This window comes from Xiphophorus couchianus, chromosome 8 (assembly GCF_001444195.1).
Source record: "Xiphophorus couchianus chromosome 8, X_couchianus-1.0, whole genome shotgun sequence".
Classification (NCBI taxonomy): domain Eukaryota; kingdom Metazoa; phylum Chordata; class Actinopteri; order Cyprinodontiformes; family Poeciliidae; genus Xiphophorus; species Xiphophorus couchianus.
Window position 1 is genome coordinate 9,069,523 of NC_040235.1, and position 14,108 is coordinate 9,083,630.

General features: G+C 37.4%; 1 protein-coding gene across 1 annotated transcript in view; it reads left to right on the top strand.

The window, feature by feature from the left end:
- Positions 1-4,931: 4,931 nt before the first annotated feature.
- The window catches only part of LOC114150047 (leucine-rich repeat transmembrane neuronal protein 4), a 117,026-nt gene continuing 107,849 nt past the window's right edge, over positions 4,932-14,108 (top strand). The window contains exon 1 of the mRNA XM_028026227.1: positions 4,932-5,765. Coding sequence (XP_027882028.1) covers positions 5,762-5,765 — 4 coding nt within the window. The 5' untranslated portion in view covers positions 4,932-5,761. The remainder of the gene's footprint in view (positions 5,766-14,108) is intronic.

The following is a 14,108-nucleotide window of genomic DNA, read 5'->3' on the forward strand; positions in this document are numbered from 1 at the left end:
CTCTTATTTCATGCTTTAGTCGCTTTTCACCTGGTAACAAAGCAAATCTAAAAAGAACCAGACATTCTCTTGGACTGTTGTAGGATGCAGCACCCTCTCACTGCAGCTCAGTGTCTGTTTCAGCTTCCATGCAATTTGGCTGATGACTTTACTTCTGGAATGAGTTCAACAAACAGAGGCCATTCTGCTGACGGCGGTGAAACAATTAATACTGCGTGAAGTTATGGAAATACACACTATGCTATAGCCTCCAAGCAACAGCCCTGGTTTCTCCTAAAGCCTTACAAGAGATAACTGCATAGTAAAAATACTGTTGGTTCATTAAGTCTCTATAGGACTTGGGTGTCAGGGCTTGTGGTAGCTCTGGAGGCGATGCAGAGATCTACAGCTTGTGTGGAAGAGTAGTTCTTGATTGTGCAATCCACAACTTTGACCTCATTGCAAGAAGAAAGTCGCTGCAGAAAGAAAGCAATAAGAAATCTAATTTGAGGTTTGGTCATATGAGACCAAACCTGAACTTTCTGGTCTAAATGAATGATGCTACACGTGGTGCCTGAAGACATCATCCCCACCATGAAACCTTATAGTGGATGTGGCAGTGTTTTTTTTTTTTTTTTTACCAGAAAGATTACAAAATGTGAAAAAATTCTAATGGGATTTAATTATTTTGCAATACAATCAACCTCAATATGAAAAAAAACAAAAGAAAAAACAAGTTGCTGGTGGACAAAAATGTTATACCATGCTCGGGTGTAGCACATTTCTTAATTTTGTGAAATAATGCAATAAATAAATAAACAGTCCCTTTCATTATGAATTCTGAACGATATTTCAGGAGCAACATTTATCAAATATCTTCTTTGACTCTAAATGTGCTTGTTGCCTGGCAACTTTCATAAATAATGTTGAATAAGCTCTCAGGTTGCAACTATTGAGGCCTTGTGTGATTCAGTGTCACTACTGACAATATGCTGCTGATGTTTCTTAGTGGGCTAATTTTGTATTTATTGTATAATATTTGGACTGTAAATGTAAAAAAATCCTCAAGAGTTACAAACGTTTGTTGTACACTATGTTGAGTCATTAATTTGTGTGTGTAACATGTAGCTTCCTGATCCTAAATATTAATAAATTACTTTACATGAGTGTAATGCATGACACAGATATTAAACATTTACTGCTCTTTCTTGAATACATATACATGTTGGAGAAATAAGAACAAGACCAATGTTTGGAAAACAAAATAAATAAAATATTAAATATTTTGGGGAAAATAGAGCTATATGTGATATTAATAATATACAAACCATTCTGCAAAGAGAAATCAGAAGTCATTCTCAGATAATCTCCTGGGCTGAGAGACAGTTGTATTGCGTCCCACCTGTTCTCACATTGGGACTGATTCTTCCTGGAGTTTATTTTCATCCCCTTTGATCCCGACGCGCCTTGAGGCGGTTTTCAACTCGAGTTTCACAGGTTCTCATGAGAACGTGAATCATCAAACAGACATCCAGAGACAGCTTAGTTGATGATTTCTGAGGCATGTAAAAGAGAAAGAGGGAAAAAATACTCTTGTATACCCCACAAAATAATATTGGCATCTTAGATAAAGCTGTGTAGAAAGCGTGACAATAAATGCAAAGTTCTACTGCAGTGGTATAGTCTCGCACTAAAAACAAAAATCTGTGCACATCCAAATGCTTTCACTTAAATCACCGATGGGACATCTATTGATAGTCTGTGGTATTGAAGCAAATTGTTTAATTCAGTGAGTTTATTTACATGCTCAGGATGGTTTAAACAAAAGTTATGTATTAATCCTTGGCTTTGTGTTTACCTGGTCAATAAAACCAAACTGGAAGAGATGCCACTTGAAGCCCCTCTTCAAACTAGGAATGAACAGAGAACAGGACATTTAAGTAAGACAATTTTCCATTGACGTTTGTAACTCAGGAAATAGGAATAGGAAAATAGTTAATGTACTTGACTTGCACATGAAATACACAGATGAGTTATTTTAAAACGAGAAAACAACTCTGAAGAACAACAATCGGTGAGTGTTAAATTATGCTACTACAAAACAAAACAATATTGAATTTAATGGATCTTTAAGTAATTTAGCCAGTGTTGACTTTTAATTCCTTAAGAAGGTATTCTTTTCCCCTACGAAACACCATAAATACTTAAATTAAAATTTTTATGGTGATATTACACTACTGGAATGAAGTGCTAATTTATTTTAAGTTGTTTTATTTTATTTATTTATTTATTTTTTTACAGATCTTTACTAAGAGTACCAATAAATGTGGAGGAGGATGTTAATAAATCGCTGGGATTCCATAGCTGCTTCACTAGTTGTAAGTCTCCTTTTTGCAGGTCGCATCCATTAACCTTTACCCCAAGCTGCTTTACAATCTGGACTGTTGTGTTTCATATAGTGTTGCTCAGGTTGAAGGTAGGGTGTCTGGATTTAAAGAGCTTCAGACATAATGAGGACATGAAGGGTGTAAACAAGTATGATAAAATATTTCTTCTGGAACTAGTGGGAATAAATTCAAATACCATCTCTTTTATATTTTATCATTAAAGGGGTTATATGTTATGAAAGTATTTTTTCTCTCACATTAGATATTAAAAGCTAGCATGAAAAAGTACATGGAAGTGGTGCAAACTGTGCTTAATGAGCAACAGTGCTTTTTGCTGCATTGATATTGGTTTACCCTTATTTTTTGTCATTCAAGTCCCCTACCTAACAGACCTTCACAAATACAGTTTCCCCATCTGTGTCCCCAGAACAGAACCGTCTTTAAATAGTCTTTCATATTGTTTTTCAGTCTTAATAAGAAACTCATTTAATTGGAACATGAAAAGAACCTGTGGGGAAGCATCTGCATTCGTTGTGACTCTTCCCTTCATATTTGTTTTATTTTCATATTTAATCATTTTATTTTTTGATTTGTTACCCATTTTAAAAACAGGGAAAACACGAATTGGTAAGCCAGGGCGGATGAAAAGCGCATAAAAAATTCAGCTGCCTATTTCATCCTTTATAAAGTGCATCGGCTGACTCAGCGGGAGGCATTGCATTTCTAATGCAAGTTTCTGCAGAATATTAAACAGTGCAGAAGCAAAATTCAATTATTCTTATTGTTATTATTACAAATGCAACCGTTAATTTGAACAAATTGTATAGTAGGAGAAAAAAAAATGCATGTTAAGAAATAATTGTTAACAAATTAGCCAGATGGATAATTATTGTTGCCTCCCTAATTATGGGAATCTAACAATTCTTTAAAAAATTGAAGAGTTTTTTTTTTGTAGTTCTTTCTTTACTTCTGTAGAGGGATGAGTGTTTCCCAAAACTTTTGAAGTAATAATCCACCACTTCATTTTAACCCAAACTTTAAAGTTAGATGAGAAAGACAAAAATGACGAATTACAACCAAAATGAATACCCTTAATAAGTGAGACTATCGTCTAGTTGCTTATTTAAAGGGAAAATATTATCTGTGGTTAGATATAACTTGAACTCAGCGAAACAAAATGAACAATTACTGATGTTTATCTTGCAGGACTGTGAGATAGTGGAAAACAATATATCCAAAATGTACTGTTTGAGAATTTCAACAGAAAGTGACCTCTTGGGGTCAGCAAGTTTCTATTACAACCATTGGATGTTATGTGCATGACCAACACCTGATTGGGAGGTATGCCATAAAGCAAATTCGATCCCTCAAACAAACATAAAGGAGGTTCCTAAACTCTACTGTGACTTTGACTGGAGCAACATCCTTTGATAAATTGATAATAAGGCTGACACTTCTGCTGTAAAACAAAAGATGGGCAAGTAGAAATACACGTCATGCATGGTGGAGGATCTCTGATGTTTTGGCTTTGCTTCTTTTTCAAACATCCCAGAAGACTTGTTAGAGTGTATGACATTATGACCTTTCAGAAATGCTGTTAAATTTTAAATAAAATCTGATGTGGGTCTTAAAGTAGGTTGTGATTCGAAGTTTTAGCAGCACAATAATCCAAAACACGTGATGAAGTTAACAAGGCAATAGTCAGCCTGCTCATATGGCCATTTTAGATCCCAGAACTGAATTTTAAGGAAAAGCTGCAGGGGTGAGCACAATAGAATTGAGTGCGAGAAAAGAGGTTGACAACTATAATTTCATATTGTGAAATTATAGTTGTCCCCAGTACATATATTTACTCAAATTAAAGGTTGAGTTTTTTACACTTTCACTGTAAGATCATACTTCTGAAAAAAAAAATGCAATTCTCGTGAGACATTGTACACATCTTTTTTCGGGGTGCAAGGTGATTTGTCTGTATGAACTCAGTCATCCAAATTGCAGCATTTCAGCACCACGGACAGTTCTGTGCAGTCGTTGGCTGCCTTTTTCTCAGCGGTCTGACAGCTTCTTGTTAACTTTCCAGCTAAAATACAGATAGTTATTGGACGTCACAAAAAACACAACTCTGCAGCATGGATAATATTAATAGTACATTTGTATGGGGTTTATATTTGCATATGTCCTGATATACACTGGACCTATATCATGTAAAATGACATGAGATGACATCTGTTGTAAGTAAACGGAATAAAAACAAACAAAATAGATGGAGAATATGGCTCTATTCCCAGGACATCTCGCTACCAGGGGGCGGCATAAGTATTTGAAAAAAAAAGAAAAGAAACGTTACATCAGCTTATCCAGTAAAAATACGCTATATATAAAGTTTAAATAAGTTTAAATAAGTACAATAGTGTACTCACACACACACACACACACACACACACATATATATATATATATATATATAGTTGCAATATATAGTTGCAAACCTATTCCTTAGGAAATGACATCTTTACTTCCTGGGGGTGACCGTACCTCCCTGACGTTTAGTGCGCGATGAACCCTTCGGACTAGTTCCCTGATCGCAGTCTGACCAGAAGAGGGCATTCCGCTTCTGCCTGACAAAGTTGCTTTGACAAGCAGACGTGATTAACGGCGGCGTCATGCTGTATTTCAAACCCAGCAACAGCGAGAGGGAAGGGAACGGATGAGCAGGAAAAAAGAAAAGAAGGGGGGGATGTTTGGATGACTTTCCCGAGAGACTCGTTGACAGCGCTTCACACTCACTTGGGAATAAACCTGCTGCTTACTTTCTTTCGGTGTGCCGCGCAGAACACAGACGAAAAAAGGTCTTTTACCAGAAAAATATTTATGGGAAGTAACGGCCTGCTTTTTTATATCATGCTGACGCTTGTGTGAAGTTCCAGACGGGATTTTCGCGGAATTTCCGTGCGCATGTAAGACTGGCGTGACTTACTTGGATGTGATACTGTTACCGCCTGCGCCAGCTGCAGTGCTCTTTCTGGCTGTTGCTTTAAAAAAAAGAAAAGAAAAGAAAAGAAGAAGCTGATTCTTCGCTTTGCTTCTGAGACATGGATAGAGAGTCCTGAAGCCGGATTTCGCAAGCCTTCAATCTGGAGTCGGGAAGTAAATGACATTCTCTGCGGTTCGCTGGGACGGGAATAGGTGCAGAGCTAAACCGGATAAAGCATCGCAGGTCCGGGAGAGTGAAAAAGGGCAGGTGCGCTTTGGAGTCAGCGACTGCGCGGAGAGAGCGGACCGGTGGATTAGGACGATACCTGCGTGTGCTGTGGAGAGCGCATCATGCGGACTCGGATGTCGCGCACAATGAGCCATTAAAACCTGTAGGCTGGAGCGAAAACTGATAAGCGGATATGGGTAAGTTTTTTTTCTTCTTCTTTTAATCTGTTTGCTGAACGTAGGTGGTTGCCTCCATTTTTCACTATGCAGATCAAATTGTTTCTTCTTTCCATAGTAGAAGCTGACGAAAACCGGACGATTGCGTCAAAAAAAATGTCACTTCAAACGCACCGTTCTGAATTTCTATTTTTAATATTTTTCATTTAAGTGTTTGGAAAAGCTTCTGGCTGCCAGTTAGTCGCAGAGCTGCAATGTGATTTTTTCTCTCTCTCCTGATCTCCATTTTTCTGTCCTTCGCTTTATTAGAAAACTGGCTTTTAAATCACATTTTCAAATAATGCGATTAGAAATTCCGCCCCTAAAATATGCACAAAGCAAATCCGCCTGCTTGTTTTAATTAAAGAACACCCCTTTGTTTTCCTCCGACTAGTTCGGGTGCACGGACGCGCTGATTGATATGGATCTGAATGCAAATGCGCGGCGCATTTTGGAAGTCAGTCAACTTTATAAAACGTGCCTCTGCATAATCATTTATTGTCCTGTTTGTAGGCGCGTCGCACGGATCCTGCTGTCCTGCCTCACACCAAAGCTGTGTGGCTGTGAGAGGACCAGTCGTGCAGGACTTGATTTACCAGATTGATTTTTCATTCAGCAAACCCCATCGTGTTCTGCACCTGCTATCAGCAGACTCAAATTTAGCATAAGGAGCGTAAAGCATGCGTCCAAGTGTGTGTGCTTGGGTGTCTTTCTGTAGCAATGAAACGGGCTATTATGCCACTGTATCTAACCTACCCACTCTTACTCTCACTTCTAATTAGTATTTACCATTTGCCCCTTCTGTTACCCACACGCGTGCGCACTGTTCCTTACCCACAGGCCACCCTGTGTCACACTCTTGAACCCCACTGAAAGAGCTTCTGATGAAAAAAAAAAAATCCCATTTTGATCAACACTTTTTAAAAATATATTTCTGCATGATTTCATCTTTTTCGTTCTAGACCTAACCAGTTGCTTGAGTTTAATGGGGGAGTTGTACCATTAATTGTAAAACAGCATGATCTATTGATCCACAGCAGGTTACTGCACCACATCAATATGAACTGTACATACCAGTACACTACAGTCTACAGGAGCTGCAGTTCCTGCACAGGGCCAGGCTTAACAGGATATGAGCCCCTAGGCTCAAGCCAGTTTTTTTTCTATTTTTAAGCTTGTTGTGATGCCTTATGCACACGTTTCTTTCACTCATTTATCCATCCCAATTCTATGTGTGCATATTATTCACCGCCTTATCAATCAGAAGGTAAGAAGTGGAGCACACCGTGGACAGGTCAACAGCCTATCAAAGAGCTACACATAGATCTACTACACACAGATCAACTATAAATGCACACATTTGTACCTGTTCATCTTTTCATAGACCAATTTTGTACCCACACTTTGGAATTTCATTTCCTCTTGCTCCTATTTCATGTCCGAATGTAAACCATTTTGTACCCGTATAGTTAAAATAATTTTTTCTTGTCCTTGTGTTATTTACAAATTTAAATTGCCATTAAAATCAAGTATTGCATGTATTTTAATTCAGTTTTACATTATTTTCTAACTCTTGTGTTACTGGGCCAGCCAAGAACTGCACATAGCCATTTTTTAAAGTATCTCAAATGTAGGTTGAAGAATATTCCATATATTCTATCAATTATTTTGAAAGACCATTGTTGCTATCTTCCAGTTGGAGTTATTCCCAATTATGCCTAATTTAATCAGTTTAAATATTAATTACCCAAGGTAAAATCCATGATATCACTGATCTCTTTAATTTAGCATCTGCTCAAAAGTGAAAACACAAATGAATGTTTATTTTGAATTCAATCTCTTCTATTGTAAAATCAGCTCTTGTGCTCAAGCCCAAGCTAGTGTAGGCAACCTCCCATTGATAGATATTAAATTTTGGACCCACATGACCATTTTTTAAAATTTAATTATTTCACACATGGTAACATTCCCTTGGAATATATGAGTAGCACAGGAACAATGACCGTGACCAAGGACAGTTTAGGGTAAACAAATCGTCCAAGTGTGTCCAAAAATTAGATGATGCAGGGAAGCATGTATAAGGGGATCATGCAAACTGTGTGCAGTTCTTTGTTATTTAACTAGGAGTTATGGATATGTTGCTCCATATTGAAGTTGCTGCAAGTCAGTGATGCCATTTTTTTCACTTCAACACCTCCCATCCAGAAATTGATATCAGGTGATTTGAGTTTTGCTATATCTTTTGTTTTCCTGATGGAAGTTGTCATCAGAAGATGGTACACCGTGGTCAGAAACGAATACTCAGGTTGGCCTTGGCGTTTCATTGAATGAGGCTAAGACGGTTAGAGGCTTAATCGTGCCAAGAAGAAAATCCCAGAAGAAAAAGGCTGAACTGGTGCTGAAAGGCAGGGTAAATTCATGATTTTATGTTATTTATGCCAAATTCCAATCCTAACAGCTGTATGGTGCAGCTGCAATCAACACTCATTGATTTAAGCTTTTTTTTTTTCAATCTGTTGTTTTCCAGGTTTGGTAAAAAGAAAACTCGAGCCTCAGTTTTCTGTTGTTAGTTAACAAAGGTGACACCTATATTCTACTCATGTAGCCCATTTGATTAAAGGTTTTACAAGTTGTATGTTCAGAGATGTATTCGGCTTATCTTTTTAGGATTTAGTGTTTATTTCATCTTGTGTTGCTTTTTCATCATCTCCAATCAGTCTGGCTATTCTCCTCTGAGCTCTGACATCAACAAGTTATATCTGACCACACCCCACCGCCAATGATTCGTTATCTTCTGTTTTTCAGAACATTTTGTGTAAACCAGAGGGGTTTTTGTGTGCGAAAATGATAGTGAATTTAATTAAATAGTTAGACTATCCATAGGGACTGCCTGACCATTTCTTGATGGTCAATTTGTTCTTCAGCAAGTTGCCTCCACCATGTCTAGATACCTAAACACATTGATTTCCTGCCAGGAGATTTTCAGATGAGCTCTTTGTGTTAACAAGCTATTCTACTGATAAAGTTACTAGTGAGTGCAAACAGGAAATTCCTGCACAGCTGATGTGAAGTGAGTGAAACTGAGGATCACAAAATCCAAACTGTCAATGCAACACACCGTTGTGCATTTTGCTCACAAGTATTTGATGATTGCGCTGTGTTTTAGTCTTCGTTTTTCCGCCAGAATAGCTGATTGTGAGCCTCTTCATTAACAGCATGCAATGCACTTATGTTTCATGGACCATGTCATTAGAGATGTGCCTCACAGGAGGAGGATGTTAAGGAGGAGAGAGAGTACAGAGCTCAGAAATGAATTTAGATGCAAATGACATTTCACACAACCTCTCAGCATCTAAACACAATATGTTTCCTGTTACAGAATCAGTGATCACGGACTACTCTGCACTGTTTAAATGTCCAGACTACTTCAATAGTATCAACAGATGGCTTTCTGCTGGCCTTCCAGCATCACACAGGCAGCACTCTACAAATGTCAGGTGAAGCAGGTGCACAGTGAGATCAACTGGCCCTTTGAGGGCAATATTTCTCCCCTCTGTTTACATTTGGGAAGAAAAAAATCAACTGCTTGTGTGGAATTTCAAAAAGTATCCCAATATTGAGGCATTAATTATTTTTCATAAAGTTTGGGATGAACCACTTCAGTGCCAATTATTAGCTTTTTATTTTTATCTGCACAACCTAATTTCACCCAATTCAGCCAACGTAGTTAGTGTTATGATTTCAAAAAAGATTAAGAAAAGGTCACTGAATGGTTGATTTTAAATCTTTTTTCAACCTGTTTCTTTAGACATTGCCCTTATAGCTTCTAGTGAATAGCAAAGGAGAAGTTAACTGTTTTCTTTTTTGATATTATATTTTAGATCTCAACTGTTGCCTTCTTTTCCAAGAGTTATGTATACTCTGGTGAGTTTCTGTATGTGCTATTTGGCTCTCTGCCCAGGGCATCCTTTTGCTAGGAGGTGGCTCAACCAGGGAAACTGGAAGAATCAATTTAATCACCCCGCCCAATTTTCTCTTGCTTATTTGCATATTGAGTCAGTGAGAACTGGGTGTGTCCCCATCTCTAAAACACATTGTGTGGTCATGCATGAACTGGATTATTCTAACAAATAGACCAATAAATAGGTACTTAAACAATCAGCTCTGATGTAGACTTGCATAGTTTTGCTGTGATTCTTGATAAGGGAAGCTGTTGCTAACAGAAGCTCCGATGTCCCTGCTCACAGCAGCATGTTTTGCAATGAGGTAATTTTGTTGGCTTAAATTGGTTGTGATTGGAATAATCAACATATCCTGTGCACATGTTTCATGGGTGTCAAACAAAATTTAGGTGCATTCCCACCACTTACTGGATCAGAGTGTGTGCATCAGTGATACCTGTGAGCCAAAATTGAGGGAACTGAGAAAGGTGTAATCACTAAAATTAATCAAGATTTCATGTGTTAATCAGAAGGTTGGATAACATCCTGGTTGGTCATGACAGAGTCTCTCTGACCCATCTTATCAAAACAAGTTTGGACTGAACTGTAAAAGCATGTTAGTAACTAGGCAACCACATAGAAATGGTACAGGATTCTCTAATTTAGGCCCTGAATTGTAGATTGAGATCAAAATTACTATAGTTACAAAATTCAGGTAATTGGAAGACAGCTGTTTGATTTCACTGTTTGTGTAAACCCAGCTTGATACCGTCCTAATTCATAGATGTTCCTGAATATATTTTATTTTCTGTGATTAAAAAATAAAAATAATAATAATAATAAAAAATGTCTTCTTCTTCATATATTTTCTGTCATTGCTAATCGACAGTGTGCTGTGTTACAGTTACCTATATTGGCGCGTGCGGAGTCACTGGAGGTGACATTAATGCTATGTTCTATATAACAGTGCTAATATCAGACAAACTTTGGCAGGAATACGACCTGAGCGTATTTCTGTACAATCACGATCATAATCCTTCCTGTGTAGTTCCACCTGACAAGACTAGGAAGCACAAGGAAGCAACAAAATGACACAGTATTTTCAAGCTTTTGTTTCATCGGTTCTGGCTTGGCCGGCTTTGGTATGATCCCACAGATAATTGGAGACTAATGAGTTGGCATAGGCTGATTTGGGGACATCCGTCCTTATGTTTTAGGCGGCTGTCCAGCCTCTATGGAGTCAAGACGGAATCTGATAGCAGTTTTGTCAATGACAGGCAGCAAATAGCAATGAGCCACTCATGTGCGCTCAAAGTGCACCAGTTAGTGAGTCCATTTGCCAAGTTATTAAGCTGCATTTGGTTTTATTTTAGGTCAGCAGTAAAGTGCACTTACTCTTTCTATGTGTTAGGGTTGAGAGGCAGAAATAACCATCTTCTGCTGCTGAGGACAGCAGGGCTGTCTGCTTTATAACAAAGCATAGCGCACATGCCTTTAGACAAACTTAAGCTTTTATTATCCATGCCCAGAAAGCATTGGATTACGAGAAATAACTGTAGAAGGTAAAGTGGTAAAATAATAAGCTTTGAAGCATATAATTCTAAAAATGTTTAACATAAAAGATGGATTTTAGCAAAAGAAAGAAGGGAAACCATACAGAACATTCAAAAAATATTAATAACTCTTGAATTTATATTGCAGTATGGAACTGCAATATATTCCAGTGGGATTTTATGTGATAGACCAATAACAAATTGTGTATATTTATTAAGTAAACAATAAACATATTCCAGTGGGATTTTATGTGCTAGACTAAAAATTGTGTATATTTATTACGTAAACAATAAATATATTCCAGTAGGATTTTATGTGATAGACTAAAAATTGTGTATATTTATTGGGTAAACAATAAATATATTCCAGTAGGATTTTATGTGATAGATCAATACCAAGTTGATCTATATTTATTATTTATTAAGTAAACAATAAATATATTCCAGTAGGATTTTATGTGATGGACTAAAAATTGTGTATATTTATTAGGTAAACAATAAATATATTCCAGTGGGAGTTTATGTGATAGACCAATACAAAGTTGTGTATATTTATTAGGTAAACAATAAATATATTCCAGTAGGATTTTATGTGATAGATCAATACCAAGTTGATCTATATTTATTATTTATTAAGTAAACAATAAATATATTCCAGTAGGATTTTATGTGATAGATCAATGTAAAGCTGTCTCTACATTTCTTAAATAAACAAAATAAATTTGAAACGTTTGGTGTGCTTCGTGAAACTACCACAACTTACTGCAAATGCGTCTGCAAATTAGACATTTGAAACTTTGCACATTCTTCTTTCAAACTATTAGTCAAGCTCAGTCAGCTGGAGAGCCTACATGACTGCACTTTTTAAAGTTTTTGCACAGATGTTGCTTGAGTTTATGTAGGTCTTAACATTTACTTGAATATCCTACCACTTGAATAGGTTTTGATTAAAGCTATCCCATTTGCAGTTCTGATTTCATGTTGAGGCTTTTCAACCCAATCTCAAATCTTTTCAAATTCTGATGTTTCCTATGGCAGCCATTCAGGGGTGATTAAAGGCTTGCTCATACAGGGATTTAGCCAAAGCTCCTCCTAGGAACTGCACTCTCCAGCTGAGCTTCTGCATGACAAAGCACCCCTCCACTGCACCTTCCCTACACAGTTCCACCAGACTAGTGGCAGCAGCAATTAGCCAACACCTAGTGGAACTGTGCATGTGCTGAGCTCATCATATGAACTATTTCTCAGTCCAATGCTCCTAAGAATGGTCATTGTGGAGAAGAACTGTTATGATGATGTGCTGAAGGCAGAATGTTGGAAACAGGAACTTCTTAAAGAGACAGAGAGCAATTTCAAAGTATACATTTTTTTAAGTTATTTTTGACATATGCATAGTCTTAATAACAACTGAAAGTAGTTTACTTGATTGTGGTATAAAATGGCACTATACACCTGAAAAATACATAAATACTCCCTATAAATTTTGATCTCATCTGACTGTATTTCTCTTGTCAACTATGTGATTGTCATTCACTGCAAGCAGGAGCTCTAATGGCTACACTTGAAACTGTACCCACATACTCACACTTGCTGTGTGTATTCTGTGAACTGTGCCGACTATGCACACACTGTGCACTGTCCTTCATTTACAACAATCAAATTAAATCAAACTGGTTTGAATACAAATGCACCTGACATTGACTTTTTATTTGTGAAAACCTTGAAAGACCATCAGTAATTTTCTTTCCACTTCACAAATTGTCGCTACCTCATGTCGTTCTAGCTCAATGTACAACACATTGAATTGGGGGCAAAATGCAAAAAGGTTTTTGCCAGTTACTGTAGATAATGACTTCAGATGGGAATAAACAAAAGTTGCAAAGGAATAAAAAATATTTTTTTTTTTTTAAATCCATGCTCAAAAATAGGTTTTGAGTTACAAAAACATCCTGATGGCTGCAGGGTTCAAGGGCATGCAAAATTTAATGTGTGCTAGACGAAAGGAGAAATTTCTTTCAAATGAAGCAGCAAAAAAAAAAAATAGTAATGATGAAAAGGACCTCAGCTGGGAGGTAATAGAGACACAAACCCTTTGAGTGACACCTAGGAGGGTGACTTGTGCTGCTTTGTGAATAAGATTAGAGGAAGGAGTGGGGAAGAAGATGGCCTACAGAGGCCTTAGCTCATAGATGTCTCATTAAACTGCATGCCATGTCAGTCAGAGGCAAAGGGGTGTTTTGTGAGCCAGCCTCAATCTGTAGGTAATCCAGGAGTCACTTCTAATAAAGCAACCATACTTTGCAAATGGGAAGAATGCAGAGTAGAAGTCTTGTCTTGTGCGTCCTCGTGGGATGCAAGGCTGAGCGAAAGTTCACATTCATGTTTAGTGGAAATTGCCTATATATTTTAGTCCACTCTTGAACATGCATTTGGTTCTAAGTATTTTAAATAGACATGAGAGATTATGCACCACCATTTGTCTGCATCACTTTTCTTACCTTGTCTCCTTTTAGATTTTGATATGCATTATACACCTTAGACAAAAATAAATTGACTACTCTCACAAATCTTGTGATCCTCATCTTTCAATCTCTACAGTGTGTATGTTAAAGTAGCACAATTGTTGGACCTAGAATGAAGAAATATGATGGATGGAGCTGTTGGTATAATCAATAGCCAGCACAAATTATCTTTGCGGCTCCACAGTTCCCTCCATCTGTAAGGGATGATGAAAGAATCTTCTGAAAACAAACACTAAGTGTTTCTCTTTCAATCACACTGCAAGACACAGACAAATACACATACAATCCCCATATGGGATCGGCAGATGC